This window comes from Nycticebus coucang, chromosome 1, assembly GCF_027406575.1.
Source record: "Nycticebus coucang isolate mNycCou1 chromosome 1, mNycCou1.pri, whole genome shotgun sequence".
Lineage (NCBI taxonomy): Eukaryota > Metazoa > Chordata > Mammalia > Primates > Lorisidae > Nycticebus > Nycticebus coucang.
In genome coordinates this window covers 127,904,662-127,920,689 of record NC_069780.1, presented here as the reverse complement: position 1 = coordinate 127,920,689, position 16,028 = coordinate 127,904,662, and the positions used below count along the sequence as shown (strand labels likewise).

The 16,028-nt window shown below is 37.7% G+C and overlaps 1 protein-coding gene across 2 annotated transcripts in view; it reads left to right on the top strand.

Moving 5' to 3' along the window:
- MSH3 (mutS homolog 3) overlaps window positions 1–16,028 on the top strand; it is a 211,883-nt gene that overhangs the window by 102,350 nt on the left and 93,505 nt on the right. For both annotated transcript variants that reach the window (XM_053587488.1, XM_053587499.1), the window contains 3 exons: window positions 4,893–5,025; window positions 10,862–11,049; window positions 11,768–11,936. In XM_053587488.1, the coding sequence (XP_053443463.1) occupies window positions 4,893–5,025; window positions 10,862–11,049; window positions 11,768–11,936 (490 nt within the window). The remainder of the gene's footprint in view (window positions 1–4,892; window positions 5,026–10,861; window positions 11,050–11,767; window positions 11,937–16,028) is intronic.

The following is a 16,028-nucleotide window of genomic DNA, read 5'->3' as shown; positions in this document are numbered from 1 at the left end:
GCCTTCTTTTCAGTCATTTAGATGTATAGTATTCTAAGTTATAATCTTATCATTGCATAGTATATCTTATAATACTATACAGTCTATACTGAGAGGCATCATGGAATAACATCTTGAGTATCATTCATCTGAAAATGCCACTTCCTGGTTTATTGCTTGTTGTTACCAGAAAGTCTCTGCTATTGATTGAACTAAGGTAATAATTCTCTGTTCTGGTGGTCTGACATATTACTTCATTACAATTGTTTGAAAGGTCTTGTTACCAGTAATTAAAGAATAATTCTAAGGTATTTATTTTTAAGAACTTAAATCATTATTCATTTGGATTCTGGTTTGCATATAGGAGATAAAACTGGAATTATAGCTATCCCGATGAAGATAAATTCATGTTAAACAGTGCCACACACCCTTTCATTCTCTTCTTGCCCACTTAGAAACCTGTAATTATGATGGTTCTAAAATGCCTTTTCTATGCAAAGTACTAACCAGTTTCAACATAGTACTTCAAATTGTCACTGTCAGATTTAGCACTCAGAACTCTAGGGCTACCTCTTCTTGTCTATTCCTTCCCAGTTCACTTTGCACAAAGTAACTGTTTACATGTTTATGCCCTAAGGTTGTCTACATAGAGTTATTGTCAAGATTATATTTTGGTTCCGTGGCAAATCGCAACAACAAAAATAAACAAATGGGGCTTAATTAAACTGAAAAGCTTCTGTACATCTAAGGACACAAAAATTAAAGCAAATAAACAACCTTCAGAATAGGAAAATATATTTGTATGTTATGAATCTGACAAAGGCTTGATAACTAGAATCTATAGGGAACTGAAAATAATCAACAAAGAGCCAACAATCCCATATATCACTGGGCAAGAGACATGAACAGAACCTTCTCTGAGGAAGACAAACGAATGGCTAACATGAAAAAATGCTTATTGCCCCTAATCATCAGAGAAATGCAGATCAAAACTACCCTGAGAAATCGCCTAACCCCAATGAGAATAGCCCACATCACAAAATCCCAAAGCCGCAGATGCTGGCATGGATGTGGAGAGAAGGGAACACTTTTACACTGTTGGGTAGGACTGCAAACTCATACAGCCTCTTTGGAAAGAAGCATGGAGAATTCTCAAAGAACTCAAATTAGACCTCCCATTTGATCCTGCAATCCAATTACTAGGCATCTAACCAGAAGGAAAAAATCATTTTATCATAAGGACAATTGCAGTAGACTATTTATTACAGCTCAATTTACAATCACCGAGATGTGGAAACAACCTAAATGCTCACCAATGTATACTAATATGAAGCCCATAGATGATCTAAGATGGGCCCACATAAGAGAAAACATTCAATTCAAGGGGGAACCGGGGAGAGGGGAGGAGGGTGGAGGATTGGTGTGCTTCCTCTTAATGCCCACAATGTGAGGGTACATGGCATACCTCTTGGGTGCGGGACACAAATACATTAGGGACTCTACCTAACAAATGTAAACATTGTAACTAAGTTATTTCTACCCTCACATTAACCTGAATTTAAAAAAAAGGTAATATTTTGGGTGCTATTTCTCCCTTTCTTGTGCTGTTATTTTTGGTATCCACTAAACAAGTTTTTTAACTATCATGGTAACAGTTAACATTCAATGGGCACTGTGCTAAGTCTAAGTGTATATTATTTCATTGAGTTTTTATAATAATACCAAGAGTTCGAGCCATTTGCTGTTCTTATTTTATAGATGAAGAAACTAGGTCAGTGCTAAGTAGTTGGTAAATGGCAGAGCCTGGGTTTGAACCCAGGCCTCCTGCCTTCTGTTGCCAAGTTCTTAACCTCTGAGCTGTTGTTTCCCTAAAGAAGGTTGGATTAAAACCAAAATGTTATGTAACTGACATGCTGCTTTTGCCTCTGCTAACTGTAGGCTAGAATAAAAGCTGCTTCCTTTGTGTTTTCTAAGATCCAAACCAACTTAGCATAACATTTCTCTAAGAAATGTATAGTTTCATGTCTATTAAAGAAAATCTTCTGGTAGATTTCATAAATACGGCTTGAATTTTTATTAAACTCTTGCTCTTATCTTTCTATAACTAAGAAAACCTTTAATTTTCGAGACAGTAGCTATTTGTGTAGGCTGTCTTATACGTTCCCAGATGGCATTATTTTATCTGTCCTCAAACCATCTGTAGCATCAGCTTAGTCTCTTCCAATTGGTATCATCTTTCATTTATGCAGGAGTGAGTTATTAAAGTAAAACTTTATATTTGTATAGCATTTTGGATAAATGTTAGAGTAAAACATTGATTTATTTTATCACAACAATACTATGCAAAGAAAATCCAATTTTTTTTTTAACCTCATCTTGATTTACTTTATATGTAGTCTTTGGAATTGAACTCAACAGCTATTTATTGAGTGCATGTTATAATCTTAGAACTTCAGGGATGAGAAATAATCACTGTCCTCCCTGAGCTTGTAGTCTAGTGCAGCGATTTTCAACTGGTATGCCGTTGAAACTGGTGTACCATGAGAGGATCTTAGGTATGCAGAGAAAATTTTAAAAAAATCATTAATTAAATTATTTTTGGAAGAAGTTCAAAGCACAGTAAGTATTTTTTTTTTTTTTTTGGTCAACATAATTGAAGTGTCTTGTGGAAGTTTAACTGTAGACTCAAGTGTGCTGTGAGATAAAGGTTGAAACACACTGGTCTAGAGAGAAGCACAACTAAATAGTAAATGCAATTGAAGAAGAAATAGTTAATGATTCCCATTGTGGCAAGAGGGAAGAGACTGGTATGAGAAAGGATAGCAGAGAGATTCAGCCTGGTCTAGGGAGTCTAACAAGCCCTTTCGGAGGAAGAGTGGGGAGGCATTTGCCAAACAAAGTGTAGCCAGCGTGCAGCATGGAAGGAGTGGAGTCTTCCAGGCTAAGTAAGTAGCAAATGTGAAAGCCCAGTGTCAGAGGAATTGGAGCTACGGAGACATTGGAAGACATTTAGTCAGAGTGACAGGTGACCTGAAGGGAGACTTGGGAGGTCAGCAGGCATCATTTGTCTCATAGGTCAGTTAAGGATTCTGGATTTGAACCTAAGATTAGTAACAAGTCATTGATGAGCTTAAAAGATAGGTATGACATGGCCAGATTTGGGTTGCAGGAATGCTGCTCAGGCAGCAGTATAGAGGACGAATTGGAGAAAAGGACAGAAGTGGATGAAGGTGGAGAAAAGGCAGCTGTTCCAGCAGTCTTAGGAGAAAGGATTTTGACTTACATTAGGGTAGTGGCAATAGCGAGGAAGAGACATGGTTGGATTCCGGAGGCCACTCCACTGAGAATGGAGGAGGCGGTCTGTGTGTCTGCTGCGTCATGCTTGAACAAAGTGTGCGTTCTACATAGGACGGTATGAGCCAGGGAGAAGTGGGACAAAACCGAGACCTGGAGTTAGCATAGTGGCTCCGTGTTGTGAAAAGGCATAATCTCTCAGGTAATTGTAAGGATAGTGAAGATAAAAGCACCCAAATGATTGTACAGTACTCAGTTGGACTGTCACTGAAACAGGATCTTCATGTAAGGTTTGCCCTTCCTGTCAGTGTGTATGGTCTCAACAGAATTTTAAGAGACTTGTTTATTCAGTGGCTGATGCCTCCTTTCCCTCTAACATTATTTCGTTCTTTCATCTGTTTGCTTATTTAGTCATTCGTTCATTTTAAAAAATTTACTGATGAATGAGACCTATTTTCTTATCTTAGTTTTGAATATCACATGTGGCCGTTATACTTAGTGTGCACCTGTGATGTGGCCCGTGAAGTACCTGTAAGCATCTCATTTGGGAGAGAGATTTCCATTTTAAGTTGACAAGGCCTCACTATCTCTTCCCAAATGGCCCCTCACTTAAAGTATCATCATTGATAGAATCCTACCACCCTCATCTCCTGTGTATCCTGAAGTCTTGTCCTCTGCACTTTTCTATTGCTACTGCCCAGGCTTTGTTCAGGCTCACTACACCCAATTCCGTTTGGTCAGTTTGGCCATTACCTCTACTACCTAGTCATCTTTTTTGCTCATTGGAGACCTGTTATGTTAGCCCAGGTAATGCAAGCTGTTATAGCAAGTAAGTTCTCAGTCTCAGTGGTTGAAATGCAAGCTTGTTTCTTGCTAACACAACCAGGAGGATTTTCTGCTCCACTTGTGGCCTCAGCAGATGGAGTCAACATGTGCTGCACAAAATTGCTCTGAACTCAATATCTAGAGTAAACAAACGCTCATCCAGCAAGTTTTTATGGGCCTGGGGGTTAGCAGTGTCTCACACCATTCCTACTCACACATCAGGAGTCAGACACTTCCGCACCTAACTGCAGGGGAGACTGGGAAGTGCGGTCTGTGTTTAGTGAGCCCGTCTCTGCCACCCCAGCTGATGACTTTCCTTGTATGGTACCTGCTCTTTGATTCAGATGACAGGAAGAGGCAGGGAATGACCGGAGATATGAGGGAGGAGTCTCCTTTGTGCTTTTTATTTATTATTATTATTTTTTGAGACAAAGTTTCATTATGTTGCCCTCAGTAGAGTGCCATGGCATCACAGCTCATAGCAAGCTCAAACTCTTGGGCTTAAGCGATTCTCTTGCCTCAGCCTCCCAAGTAGCTGGGACTACAGGCGCCTGCCACAACACCCAGCTATTTTTTTGTTGTTGCAGTTGTCATTGTTATTTAGCAGGCCTGGGCCAGGCTCGAACCCACCAGCCTTGGTGTATGTGGCCAGTGCCCTAAACACTGAGCCATGGACACCAAGCCTCCTTTGTGCTTTTTAAGTGGCTGTCTCACAGTCCTGGGCATTAGAGTGGGAATGTCTACATTCTGAGTTCCTTACATATCTGATAATAGCTGTTACTTTGTTCTTACAGGGAAATAAATGCCCGACTTGATGCTGTATCCGAAATTCTCCATTCAGAATCTAGTGTTTTTGGTCAGGTAGAAAATCATCTACGGAAATTGCCTGACATAGAAAGAGGACTCTGTAGCATTTATCACAAAAAGGTAAGTGTAATAGAAATTAAATCTATCAAAGCTGATCAGATTCTTCTCATCATGAGGACATCGCATATTAAAGGAAAACATCTGAGAGCTCTATTACTTTATTATGTAAAATCTTGCAAATAGCATGAGAGAATAGCTAAATCCTTAGAAACTTTCATTGTACAAATTAGTTATACTTATTTTTCCATTGTAAATAGTGTTCTCACTTTTGTTAACTACAGCAACACATTTAGAAGCCCTTCAATTACAATGTAGGATATTCTCTTATTTCACAATATAATTGTAGACAATTATTGAAATTGGAAATTTACTTAGACTTTCTACTTTAGAAAAGAGATACCATATTTCTTTAGATCTTTTAGAAAAAAAGATGGAATATTTATTTTGATCTTAGAAGAATTAAGTCCTTTATTTGACTTAAAGAAAGGAAAAATCTGTCAGTGTAACATTTACAGACAGGTGAAGGTGAGTAATAAAGCATTAGTTTGATTTTTATCACTTGAGTCATAGCAAAAATGAGGCGTTTTCTGTACTCCAATAATTTATCTTCAAAGTATGCCAATATTTAAAAAAAATTACTGGTTATATTTACAGTAATTGTTAAAAAATAAACTTTGTATGGTGTTTTACCTTTTGCAGAAGTCATTCACATAACATTAATATCATTTTCCTTGTAAAAACTTTGACATTGAGAAGATAGTATTTTTATTACCTTCCTGCTAATAAGAAATTACATATAATGCTACAACCGATTGCATTATGTTGGCTAATACGATGGTGAGAGAGGGTTAATAACTTGCTAGTACCTGACGGAATCTGCATTTGGTTAGACTCAATGTTCTTGCCTGTCTCTCAGTGGTTGTGTATTTTAGACACTACCATATTTGACGTAGTTGTCTTCACCAGCCTTTGCATTTTTTTTCTGGTTTCCACTTTTCTTAAGCAAATGAACTTTAAACTTCTCCAAATGTAAATCCTTGTCCATTTAATACTTTTATTGTCGAATAATTTTTATATGCCGAAGTTTTAGTTGTGACTAATTTTTTTTCATTAATGTTTACTATTTTTAGGCCCCTTTCCCCACAAAGTTTTACTAGAATAAGTACTACCTCAGAGAATACTTGTGATGCCCAAGAGGACTTATGTAACTGTTCCATATGCTTCAGCTAAATTTGAAAAGAGTACAAGCCAGAGTTGGGAATACTAATCCTGGGGGAAAAGATGCATGAGTTGAATAGCTGGGCGATGTGGCGTGCGCCTGTAGTCCCAGCTGCTCGGGAGGCTGAGGCAAGAGAATCGTGTAAGCCCAAGAGTCAGAGGTTGCTGTGAGCTGTGTGATGCCACGGCACTCTACCCGAGGGCGGTACAGTGAGACTCTGTCTCTACAAAAAAAAAAAAAAAAAGATGCATGAGTTGGTTACGGGGTCAGTGGAATCTGTTGCACCATAATCGGGTACACTGTGTTGTTGTTTTGCTGGCAAAAGCTGTGCTGATAGTTGAGAGTTTTATGGTTGACTTTTTTGAGGTTACAGAGTGGGTGCCAAAACATTTGTTGTTTTGTGTCCTTGGCCCAGTGCCTGACAATCAGTGCATATTACCCTTCATCAAGCAACAGATCTCCAGCCACCTTGTTTGTCCTTAGTACTTGAAAGGACTCGTTGACAGATGTCAGAAATTTTTGTTTTTCTTAAGAGAAAATAGGAGCAAAGCTGAAAAATGTTCAATGGCTAATCAAAAGAGCTAAGTCAGAATGTCCTGGCACATGGCGCTAAGATGGCAGCATTACCCCAGGCTGCTGTGATTTCTGTTACACCTTTCTGCCTCTGTAAACTTTACTTTGATGTTTGTATTTTATTTCATAAGGTTTGTGTATTATAAAAGTTTCAGAACTCTCATAAAGATAGAATCTAATTCATTTTAAAAATGACCAATATGCAGTGGCTTTTATTTTGGGATTTTAAAATATATTTTACTGAGGGAACTTAAGACTAGCTCAGAAGCCATTCCTCGTTGATGTTTTAACTTTTACACAAGAGTGTGCCTAAAGATTGGTTTGAAAAGTGATGAGTAGAAAAGATTCGGTAGCAAACCAACTTCAGGAAAACTAAGCACCTTAATTTTTTAGAGAGTTGTTTTCTGGTTCTTGGGACATACCATCAAACATAGGTTTCTTCCTTATCAGTAGATTGCTCTAAGGAAGCTTTTGCTGTCTGTACCACACAGTGACTTCCTGGGTACACTTGTGCCAATTATGTGAAATCCGTAAAATGGAGGAATACACTGGGTGTTTTGACAGTGGACAGCCTAGGCCACGTGGTTGTGTGGGAAGTGTCCTGGAATATCCAGAAATAGGTGTCTTTCTGGTGACAATGAGGTAGAGGAACCCAAGTAAGCCGATCCTAGAATAAAATAAACATTTTAGTTGATAGTAAAACTTTAAATTCGAATCTTGTAAATAGTGCTAGTCACAGGAACCCACACTAACTTTGCTTAAGAACTGTTTTTAAGGAAGTGATAAGTAACTGCTAAGGATGGTGAATATATTTTAAGGATAATTGCGTTTAGTAACTGTTGAAAGGAGACTGTTTTCAGAATTTGCTGGGCAAGTTTAGGTAGGCCGGAATAAGCCACATTTTCAGTGTGGCACTGAGTTGGGGGCCTCCAGCCCTGGGAGGCCCTTCCTCTGCACTTGTGGGTCTGTTCTCAGGCTCTCCCACAACGTTAGTTGTTGTGAGAAATGGAGTTGAACACAGGTGACCCCTGGGGCAGCCACTTCACTAACCTTATCCTTAGCTTTCTTGCCGGCAGCTTTGAATTCTTTTGCTTAAGAAACTTGCAAATGGGGTGGTGCCTGTGGCTCAAGGAGTAGGGTACCAGCCCCACGTACCAGAGGTGGTGGGTTCAAACCTGGCTCTGGCCAAAAACTGAAAAAAAAAAAAGAAAAGAAAAGAAACTTGCAAACGTCCTCCTGTGGCTCTTAGAACTTGATTGGAAAGCTCTTTTTTTCTGATTTTCTCCTTGTTTCTGCTGCTTACTTAACTTTACATCATATCTGAGCTTGGAAAATCCCTTTCTTACCTCTCAAATTACAATAACTATAAGAGATTATTATTCAGAAATTATATTGAAAATAATTTATTTTTAGTTTTTCTCTTTTGTTAAAATGTACCATCGGCCGGTGGCCAAAAAGCTGCTAAATTTCCACACTTAGGCAAACAATCCAACTTCCTGTATGGGAGTCAATGGAGGTCTTTCTGGATAAGAGTTGGTTTACACTCAGAAATCAATGCTGCTCAATTGGACCTAACTTCTTATTTTTCTGCGTAACTGACTTTATCCTTTGTGGTTAGTCATGATCTTTTTGCATATGTTCTTAGCATTAATCCGTTTTACATACTTGTATACTACTTACTATGTGCCTTATTAACTTAGCCCTTGGCTGTCCTTTCATCTCAATATTTTTGTCAAATGGTCTTACCAGTTTTATTTTCTCGATGGACTGTCTTCTAGAGCCTCTAACCCCATCCAGTCTGGGCTGGCTGCCCTCCATATCTGCTGTATAGCTGCCATCTTGGATTCCCTTTGCTACCCTGGAGTGGAATCTTCTGTCTTTTATATTTCATGTCTTCCTCTTGGTTTATTCCTTCATTTCGGTAGAGGATGTCCTCTACAACAGTGGTTCTCAACCTTTCTAATGCCGCGAACCTGCAAAGGGGTTACAACCCACAGGTGAAGAACTACTACTCTAGAGCCTTCCTAAGAAAGGGTGTTAGAAGTAAATTTTTTTGAAACATGGATATTTGGAAATGATTAGTATTTTGGCTGAATAGAAAATTCTAGGTTTTGGAGGATTTCATCATCTTTATCATGTACCTCATTCTGTTGAATTTTTCATTTCTACTATTGTAGTTTAATTTCCAAGAATTTTTTTGTTTGTTTGTTTTCTGGTTTTCTGACTGTTTCTTTCCTCCTTTTCTTTTAAATTATATCCCATTCTGATTTCATAGTTGCAATGTCTTCTCTTTTACGAGGATATTACTGATTTTTGTTGTTGGTGTTGCAGCTTTCTTCTACTAATGTAGGTTATATTCCCTATTGATTGTTTTGGTCTTTGGATTTTATGTCCGGTATTATTTTCTCAGGTATCTGGTCACTTTTAAGAGTATGTAAAGTTATAACAGCAGATATCTTGGGACTGGTTCACCATGAGAGAGAGAGAACTCTGTGTGTGTTTGTGTGTGGGTAGAAAGAGGTGAGCACCATGTGCAGAATATGTTATAAATATTTTGTAAATGAGGGTACATTTAGGTACGATTTCCCATTTTCCCCATGTATTGTGACTTTGGGGACACCCTGCAGAATGCTAATAGGAAGGTATATAGTTGAGAGTGGCTTGTCAAAAAAAAAAAAATGAGGTGAACTATATAATGAACTCTTTATTGGGAGATCTCCTGCTATGGTATCTTTAGAATTTTCCTCTTGGGCTTGTGAGGTGCTCCAGGGATACTGACTGGTTAACAGTGTTCTAGGAAGCAGATGGGGACACCTGGGGATCTCCCTGCATTCAGTTTACAACCATTTCTTTCATCCTGTGTTTTGGGTGCTATCCTCATCCCTCACTATGTTTGCTGCTGGTCCAGCAGTCCTCTGATTACCTTCTTCAGAGACTAAAACTAGTAGTGTTCTTGCATGGTAGGGGAGGAGTTACTCAGTGGCATGGAGACGAATCGGGGATAGAGGGACTTAAATGTTTCTTTTTATTTATTTATTTTTTAGAGACAGAGTTTCACTTTATGGCCCTCGGTAGAGTGCCGTGGCCTCACACAGCTCATAGCAACCTCCAACTCCTGGGCTTAAGCGATTCTCTTGCCTCAGCCTCCCGAGTAGCTGGGACTACAGGCACCCACCACATCGCCCGGCTACGTTTTGGTTGCAGTTTGGCCGGGGCCGGGTTTGAATCCGTCACCCTCGGTATATGGGGCCGGCGCCTTACCGACTGAGCCACAGGCGCCGCCCCTAGGGACTTAAATGTTTTTTAGTTACTTTTAACCTAACTTTCCTCCTCCCTTCTCCAGCTTTCGCTTTGGAAGATAATTCATGTACCATTTCCTAAGTCTTTTGGTGCAAATTAAATTGTGTCTCAATTTTCCTTAATAACAGTTCAAGATTTAGATATCTTGAATCTTCTAAGTCAATTCCCACTTGTCTTTTTACTTCATAACTTGTAAGATGTTGCTCTTATTTTCTTTCCTGGTTTTTCTTGTGGTTTTATGCCCTTTTAAATAATCTCTTGAATGTAGTTTTTTTTAATTTTTTTTTGCAGTTTTTGGCCAGGGCTGGGTTTGAACCTGCCACCTCTGGCATATGGGGCCGGCACCCTACTCCTTTGAGCCACAGGCCCTGCCCATCTTGTCTGTGGTTTTAAGAAATTAGATGCGGGGTGGCGCTTGTGGCTCAGTGAGTAGGACGCCGGCCCCATATACCAAGGGTGGCGGGTTCAAACCCAGCCCTGCCCAAACTGCAACAAAAAAATAGCTGGGCGTTGTGGCGGGCGCCTGGAGTCCCAGCTGCTTGGGAGGCTGAGGCAGGAGAATCGCGTAAGCCCAAGAGCTGGAGGTTGCTGTGAGTCCTGTGACGCCATGGCATTCTTCCGAGGGTGGTAAAGTGAGACTCTGTCTCTACAAATAAAAAAAAAAAAAAAAAAGAAATTAGATGCATAGGTTCAGCCTGCCCTCTTTACCAGAAGCTACAGTGTAACAATTATTCATGTTCTTGTTTTCATTTTCATGTATCTTATGGCATTTAGGTTAAAAAAAAATTATTTTTCTATTTTCAGTGTTCTACCCAAGAGTTCTTCTTGATTGTCAAAACCCTACATCACCTGAAATCAGAATTTCAAGCATTAATACCTGCTGTTAATTTCCATATTCAGTCAGACTTGCTCCGAACAGTTATTTTAGAAATTCCTGAACTTCTCAGTCCAGTGGAGCGTTACTTAAAGATCCTGAATGAACAAGCTGCCAAGTAAGTGCCAGACCCTCATTTCTTCCTTGTCTGCAGTGAACGTAGTCCGGTACATTTGCCATGGGATGTGTGGATTTTTAACCTTTGCTAGAATACTGATAGAAGTTGCATGAGCTTATACAAAATTAGAAACATGATTGGACTCTAGAAGTTTTACATTATAGCTGAAAATAACACTTAAGCTGCAAAATATAGGCAGTTCACCATCTAGAACAGATGTAGTATTTCTTAAGTGTCAGATGATTAAAAACTCAAGCAAAGCCCAGTAGTAGCAGTTTTTTAAACCCCAAACAGGTGTCAGATGGTGATTATCATTTCTTAGCTATCCCAATATGATCTGCCTTACAATTTGGGATCTATAAAAGCAAGGTTATCCTTTAAAAGATAGTTATTTCACAATGTATTGCACAAAGAGATCTATATAAAAGAAAAGAGTGGACACTTGTTTTTGTTTCCTGAATAGGTAAACAACAAATACTTAATTTTATCTCTTAGTTTTACTATGGGAATCATGAACTTGAACTTGTAAAACAAAGATGATATTAGGGTAATTTTGTCTATTCTCAGAGAAATTAAGAAACAAACCCATAAGTACTAGCATTAGAACCACATTTTCCTGACTTCCAGGCCTTTTATTCATCATGCTACAAAAAAATAACTGATAACTAGTCTAATATATATGTTTCAATATATGTATTTGCATTTAAAAACTTTTTAGAATTGGGGATAAAACTGAACTTTTCCAAGACCTTTCTGACTTCCCTTTAATAAAAAAGAGGAAGGATGAAATTCAAGAAGTTACTGACAAGATCCGAATACATTTGCAAGAAATACGGAAAATACTAAAAAATCCTTCTGCACAATATGTGACTGTATCAGGACAGGAGGTAATGTCAAACATACTTTTATTTTGCTAGAAATTTTGCTATTTTATTCTACTAGAAAAAAACTAATGTTTTTTGTAAGGTATTAATGTTTCTAGTAGAAAAGTGATTTTAAAATGTAAATAAAATCTGAGGATAGGATGTAATTTTTCAATTTTCTTTTTTGTTTTTTGAAAATATGTTGTAATAACTTGTTTCGATAAGAATTATTTTAATGATGGTGTTTTATTAGTCTTTTGGTAAAGTTATGCAACTTAGTGTTATGTGTGTTCTGTTGAAGTTACATTATGGAAAATCTCAATTACTTTGAATTGTAATTTATAGAGTTCATTTGTTACAAATCCAAGAAGGAAGAAGTTAGTGTTTGATCCCCAGCTTACAGATGAGGAAATGATAACACCACCTATGTTGATCATAGAGTGATTAAATGGCAGGGCTTCTCCCTGAAGTAAAGAGTATAGCTGCTAAAAAAACAAATCTAGAGAGAGAAAACCTACATTTAGTGAGTCTTACATAAGAAATTATGGTGCTGTTTAGAATGTGTTTTGGGGGACGTGTCCTTCTGTGTGAAGTTGGATGTTAATGTCTGCATGAGAACCAGAAAAGGAAGAAGTGTGATTTTTAGATGTGGTTGTACTTTTTGGTCCTTCTCTGAATTGTGAGCCATGCTGCTTCAATATCTTATGTTTAATAAAATAAGGAGATTCCAACTGAGAGAATCTGAGAAATTCTACTTCATTAAAATAATAAGTCAGGGTGGCGCCTGTGGCTCAAAGGGGTAGGGCGCTGGGCCCATATGCTGGAGGTGGCAGGTTCAAACCCAGCCCCGGCCAAAAACTGCAAAAAAAAAAAATAATAATAATAAAAAAATAAGTCATAACATTTATAAATGTCTATAGGATGAACATTTATTCAGGCTTTAAAAACATAGATATTCTGGAGGGGAGGAGTATGATTTCAAATCAAATTTTTAAATATTTACATTGCTCTGTGTTTTTTACTAATAGGTTATTGATTGTATGGTTATTTGAAATAAGAAGCTGTACAGTAAATGATAATCATCATTAAAATGTTTATTAATCTTATGTCATTTAATAAATGTAACCATTGGTTAGGTCAACCTGTCTTCTAGATGAAAATTAATAAGGTGTTAAACTCAGACATCTCACAATGCCTTCTACATAGTGCTCGATATAACAGAAAAACAATTTGACAATATACTCACATTTGTCTTCTCAATATGCAAGCACCACATACTTACTTGTATCTCTTGTTTAAACTGTGTAGTCATGACCTCTCAAAGTAAAAAGTGACCTTAGGGGCACTATTCTGGCTATTAGTTAAAAAACAGATGGACAAAACTGCTTTAATAAGATTAATAAAAAGATAGTAGTAGAAAAGTGGCTGCCTGGTCTGATAGTGGAGAAAGCTTAGCGTAAGTCTCAATTCTACCACTTCCCACTATGTGACCAGGGAAGAGTCACCTCTCTTGTGAGACTGTTATGAAGACCAGTTAAGCTATTGCACATGGAAGTCATTCTAATCCTAAAGTGCTATGCTTATGATACTTGTATAGTAACAAAAATAGTAATAGTTAGAATTTACCAAACACTTGTTAAAGTTCATAGTGGTGCCTGTGAAGTGCTTAATGTATACTATCTTATTTAATTCTTATAACAACACACACAAAAAGATCGTTCCAGTTTTGCTGGAAAGAAAACTGAGGTTTGTAGTAGATAGGTAAGCCACTTGAGGTCATTCTTTCCACTATGACATTATTTTGTTTCATTCATAAATATTAATATGAAATTATCAACCCTATGGGTTTTATTTGATAAAATCAAGACCTTATTTCAGCTGAAATAAAATTTAAGCCTTCAGAGCAGTCCTGAGTTCATTTGGCATTTTTAAAATAAAAATGGGACAAAATTATCAGGAATTCATAAGAGATAGTGTATTGGTTATCATTATGAGCATGGCATTGAGATTTAAGAAGTCAAGTAATTCGATTACAAATGATTGGGAAGAAAGCTGAATTATCTTCTTATTCTTTGTATCTTTACAAGGTGTAGGTGATTGGTTTGAGGAAAGAAATTTCATAGTTGCTAACAGTAGGATGGATTCGTGTTGGTTTTTAACAACTTCCCTTAGGATATTAGTAGTACATTAGTACAGAATTGCTTTCATAAAATTTTTTGAGAACTAGTGATTTTATTCATTCATATACCAAATGAATTCTACATGTTCAGAATTTTTATAATCAAATTCTGTCTTAAAAAATGGACTAAAGAGGCTCCGCGTCTATAGCAAAGTTGTTATAGCACCAGCCACATGCAATGAGGCTGGCAAGTTTGAACCTAGCCCAGGCCAGCTAGACAACAATGACAACTGCAACAACAACAACAAAAATAGCCGGGCATTGTGGCAGGTGCCTGTAGTCCCAGATACTTGGGAGGCTGAGGCAAGAAAATCACATGAGCCCAAGAGTTTGAGGTTGCTGTGAGCTGTGACGCCACGACACTCTACCAAGGGTGACGTAATAAGACTCAGTCTCAAAAAAAAAAAAAAAATGGACTAAAGATATCACGAATTATTTAGAGATAGTTAAAGGACTAAGCACAGATGCTATCAAATATGATTACCTCTGAAAAGTAAGGGAAGCAAGGAGGAAAACCTTTATTTTATATTTATATATGCTTATTTTAGACCTCGTGTTCTGTCTGAAATTTTATTTCTATACATATGGCTTTTATAACAATTTAAAATAACCTATTATAGTGGACTCATGTGGTGATACCGGATCTTGTTATTACTAAAATTAGCCAGAGAAATACACTAGGCTGTCGAGCCAGTGTTGCTTTTGACAACATTCATTTTCATCTCTGTTTCCAGCTTTTATTTTATTATTATTATCATTTTTGAGACAGAGTCTCACTTTGTCGCCCTCAATAGAGTGCTATGGTGTCACAGCTCACAGCAACCTCAAACTCTTGGGCTTAAGTGATTCTCTTGCCATAGCCTCCCAAGTAGGTGGGACTACAGGTGCCTGCCACAGCACTGGCTATTTTTTGGTTGTAGTTGTCATTGTTGTTTGGTGGGCCCAGGCTGGATTCCAACCCGCCAGCTCCTGTGTATGTGGCTGGCGCCCTGGCCTCTGAGCTATAGGCACTGAGCCTGTTTCCAGCTTTTATATATGTGTTAGAATACTAAGCCTTACTGTGTGGTGCCTTATTGTCTCTGACTGTAAAAGTATTAGCGTAAAAGAAAAAAAAAGAAGTATTGACTTATAAGAAACTAATAAAAGCAGAAACTTAGGTAATTTTACATGGCTCACTGCTTCTGTGACAATCTCTATAATATTTTATGAATAGTGACAATTATCTTTTAACCTTAATCAAATATGGAATGGATATGGGGCAATATTTAGATTCGGGTCAGTATTGATTAGTATTATTATTAGAAAAAAAGAAATATTGGGGGGAATCTTTAGGAAAAAATTGTATTACTTTATAGCATGCATTCATTGTATCCAAATGTCTGTTTAATATGTTTACACTGTGGAAATATTCTATTAAGTCTTCTAAATAAAAAATACTTGAAAATTCTTAAAAGTGAGAAATAAAAGAGAGGAGCAGAGGGATGGGTTAAATATGGTGCTGGAGAAAACAACAGTTTCTGGGGTAAGCTAAGAATCTCAGCAAACCTAGCAATGATGCCAGCCCAGTGTGAACCACAGGCTATATAGATTGAGTAACAGTATCTGACATTTAACCAAGACAGAATTGGGTTCTAGGAAAGGAATATAAGAGATTCCATAACGAAGCAAGGCAGCCTTCTTGCATCGACACCTAAGAAACCAAACGAGGAATGGAAGAGCAGGAAAAGTTGCTCTGAGGGCTGAGATTTCTGGAATTTATGCTCTTTTCCAATGTTGGTTTTCTTTACAGTAAAATCAGTTTTACAGTAAAACAGAAGGCCTGCCTGCTCGTTGTTATTATGCAATGTTTGAAGAAGACAAGAGCTAGAGAAAATTTTTCTATCATAGCCAGGGTAGAAGAGAAGAAAGTTAGCTGATGGCAGCTCTGAGGAGGAGCA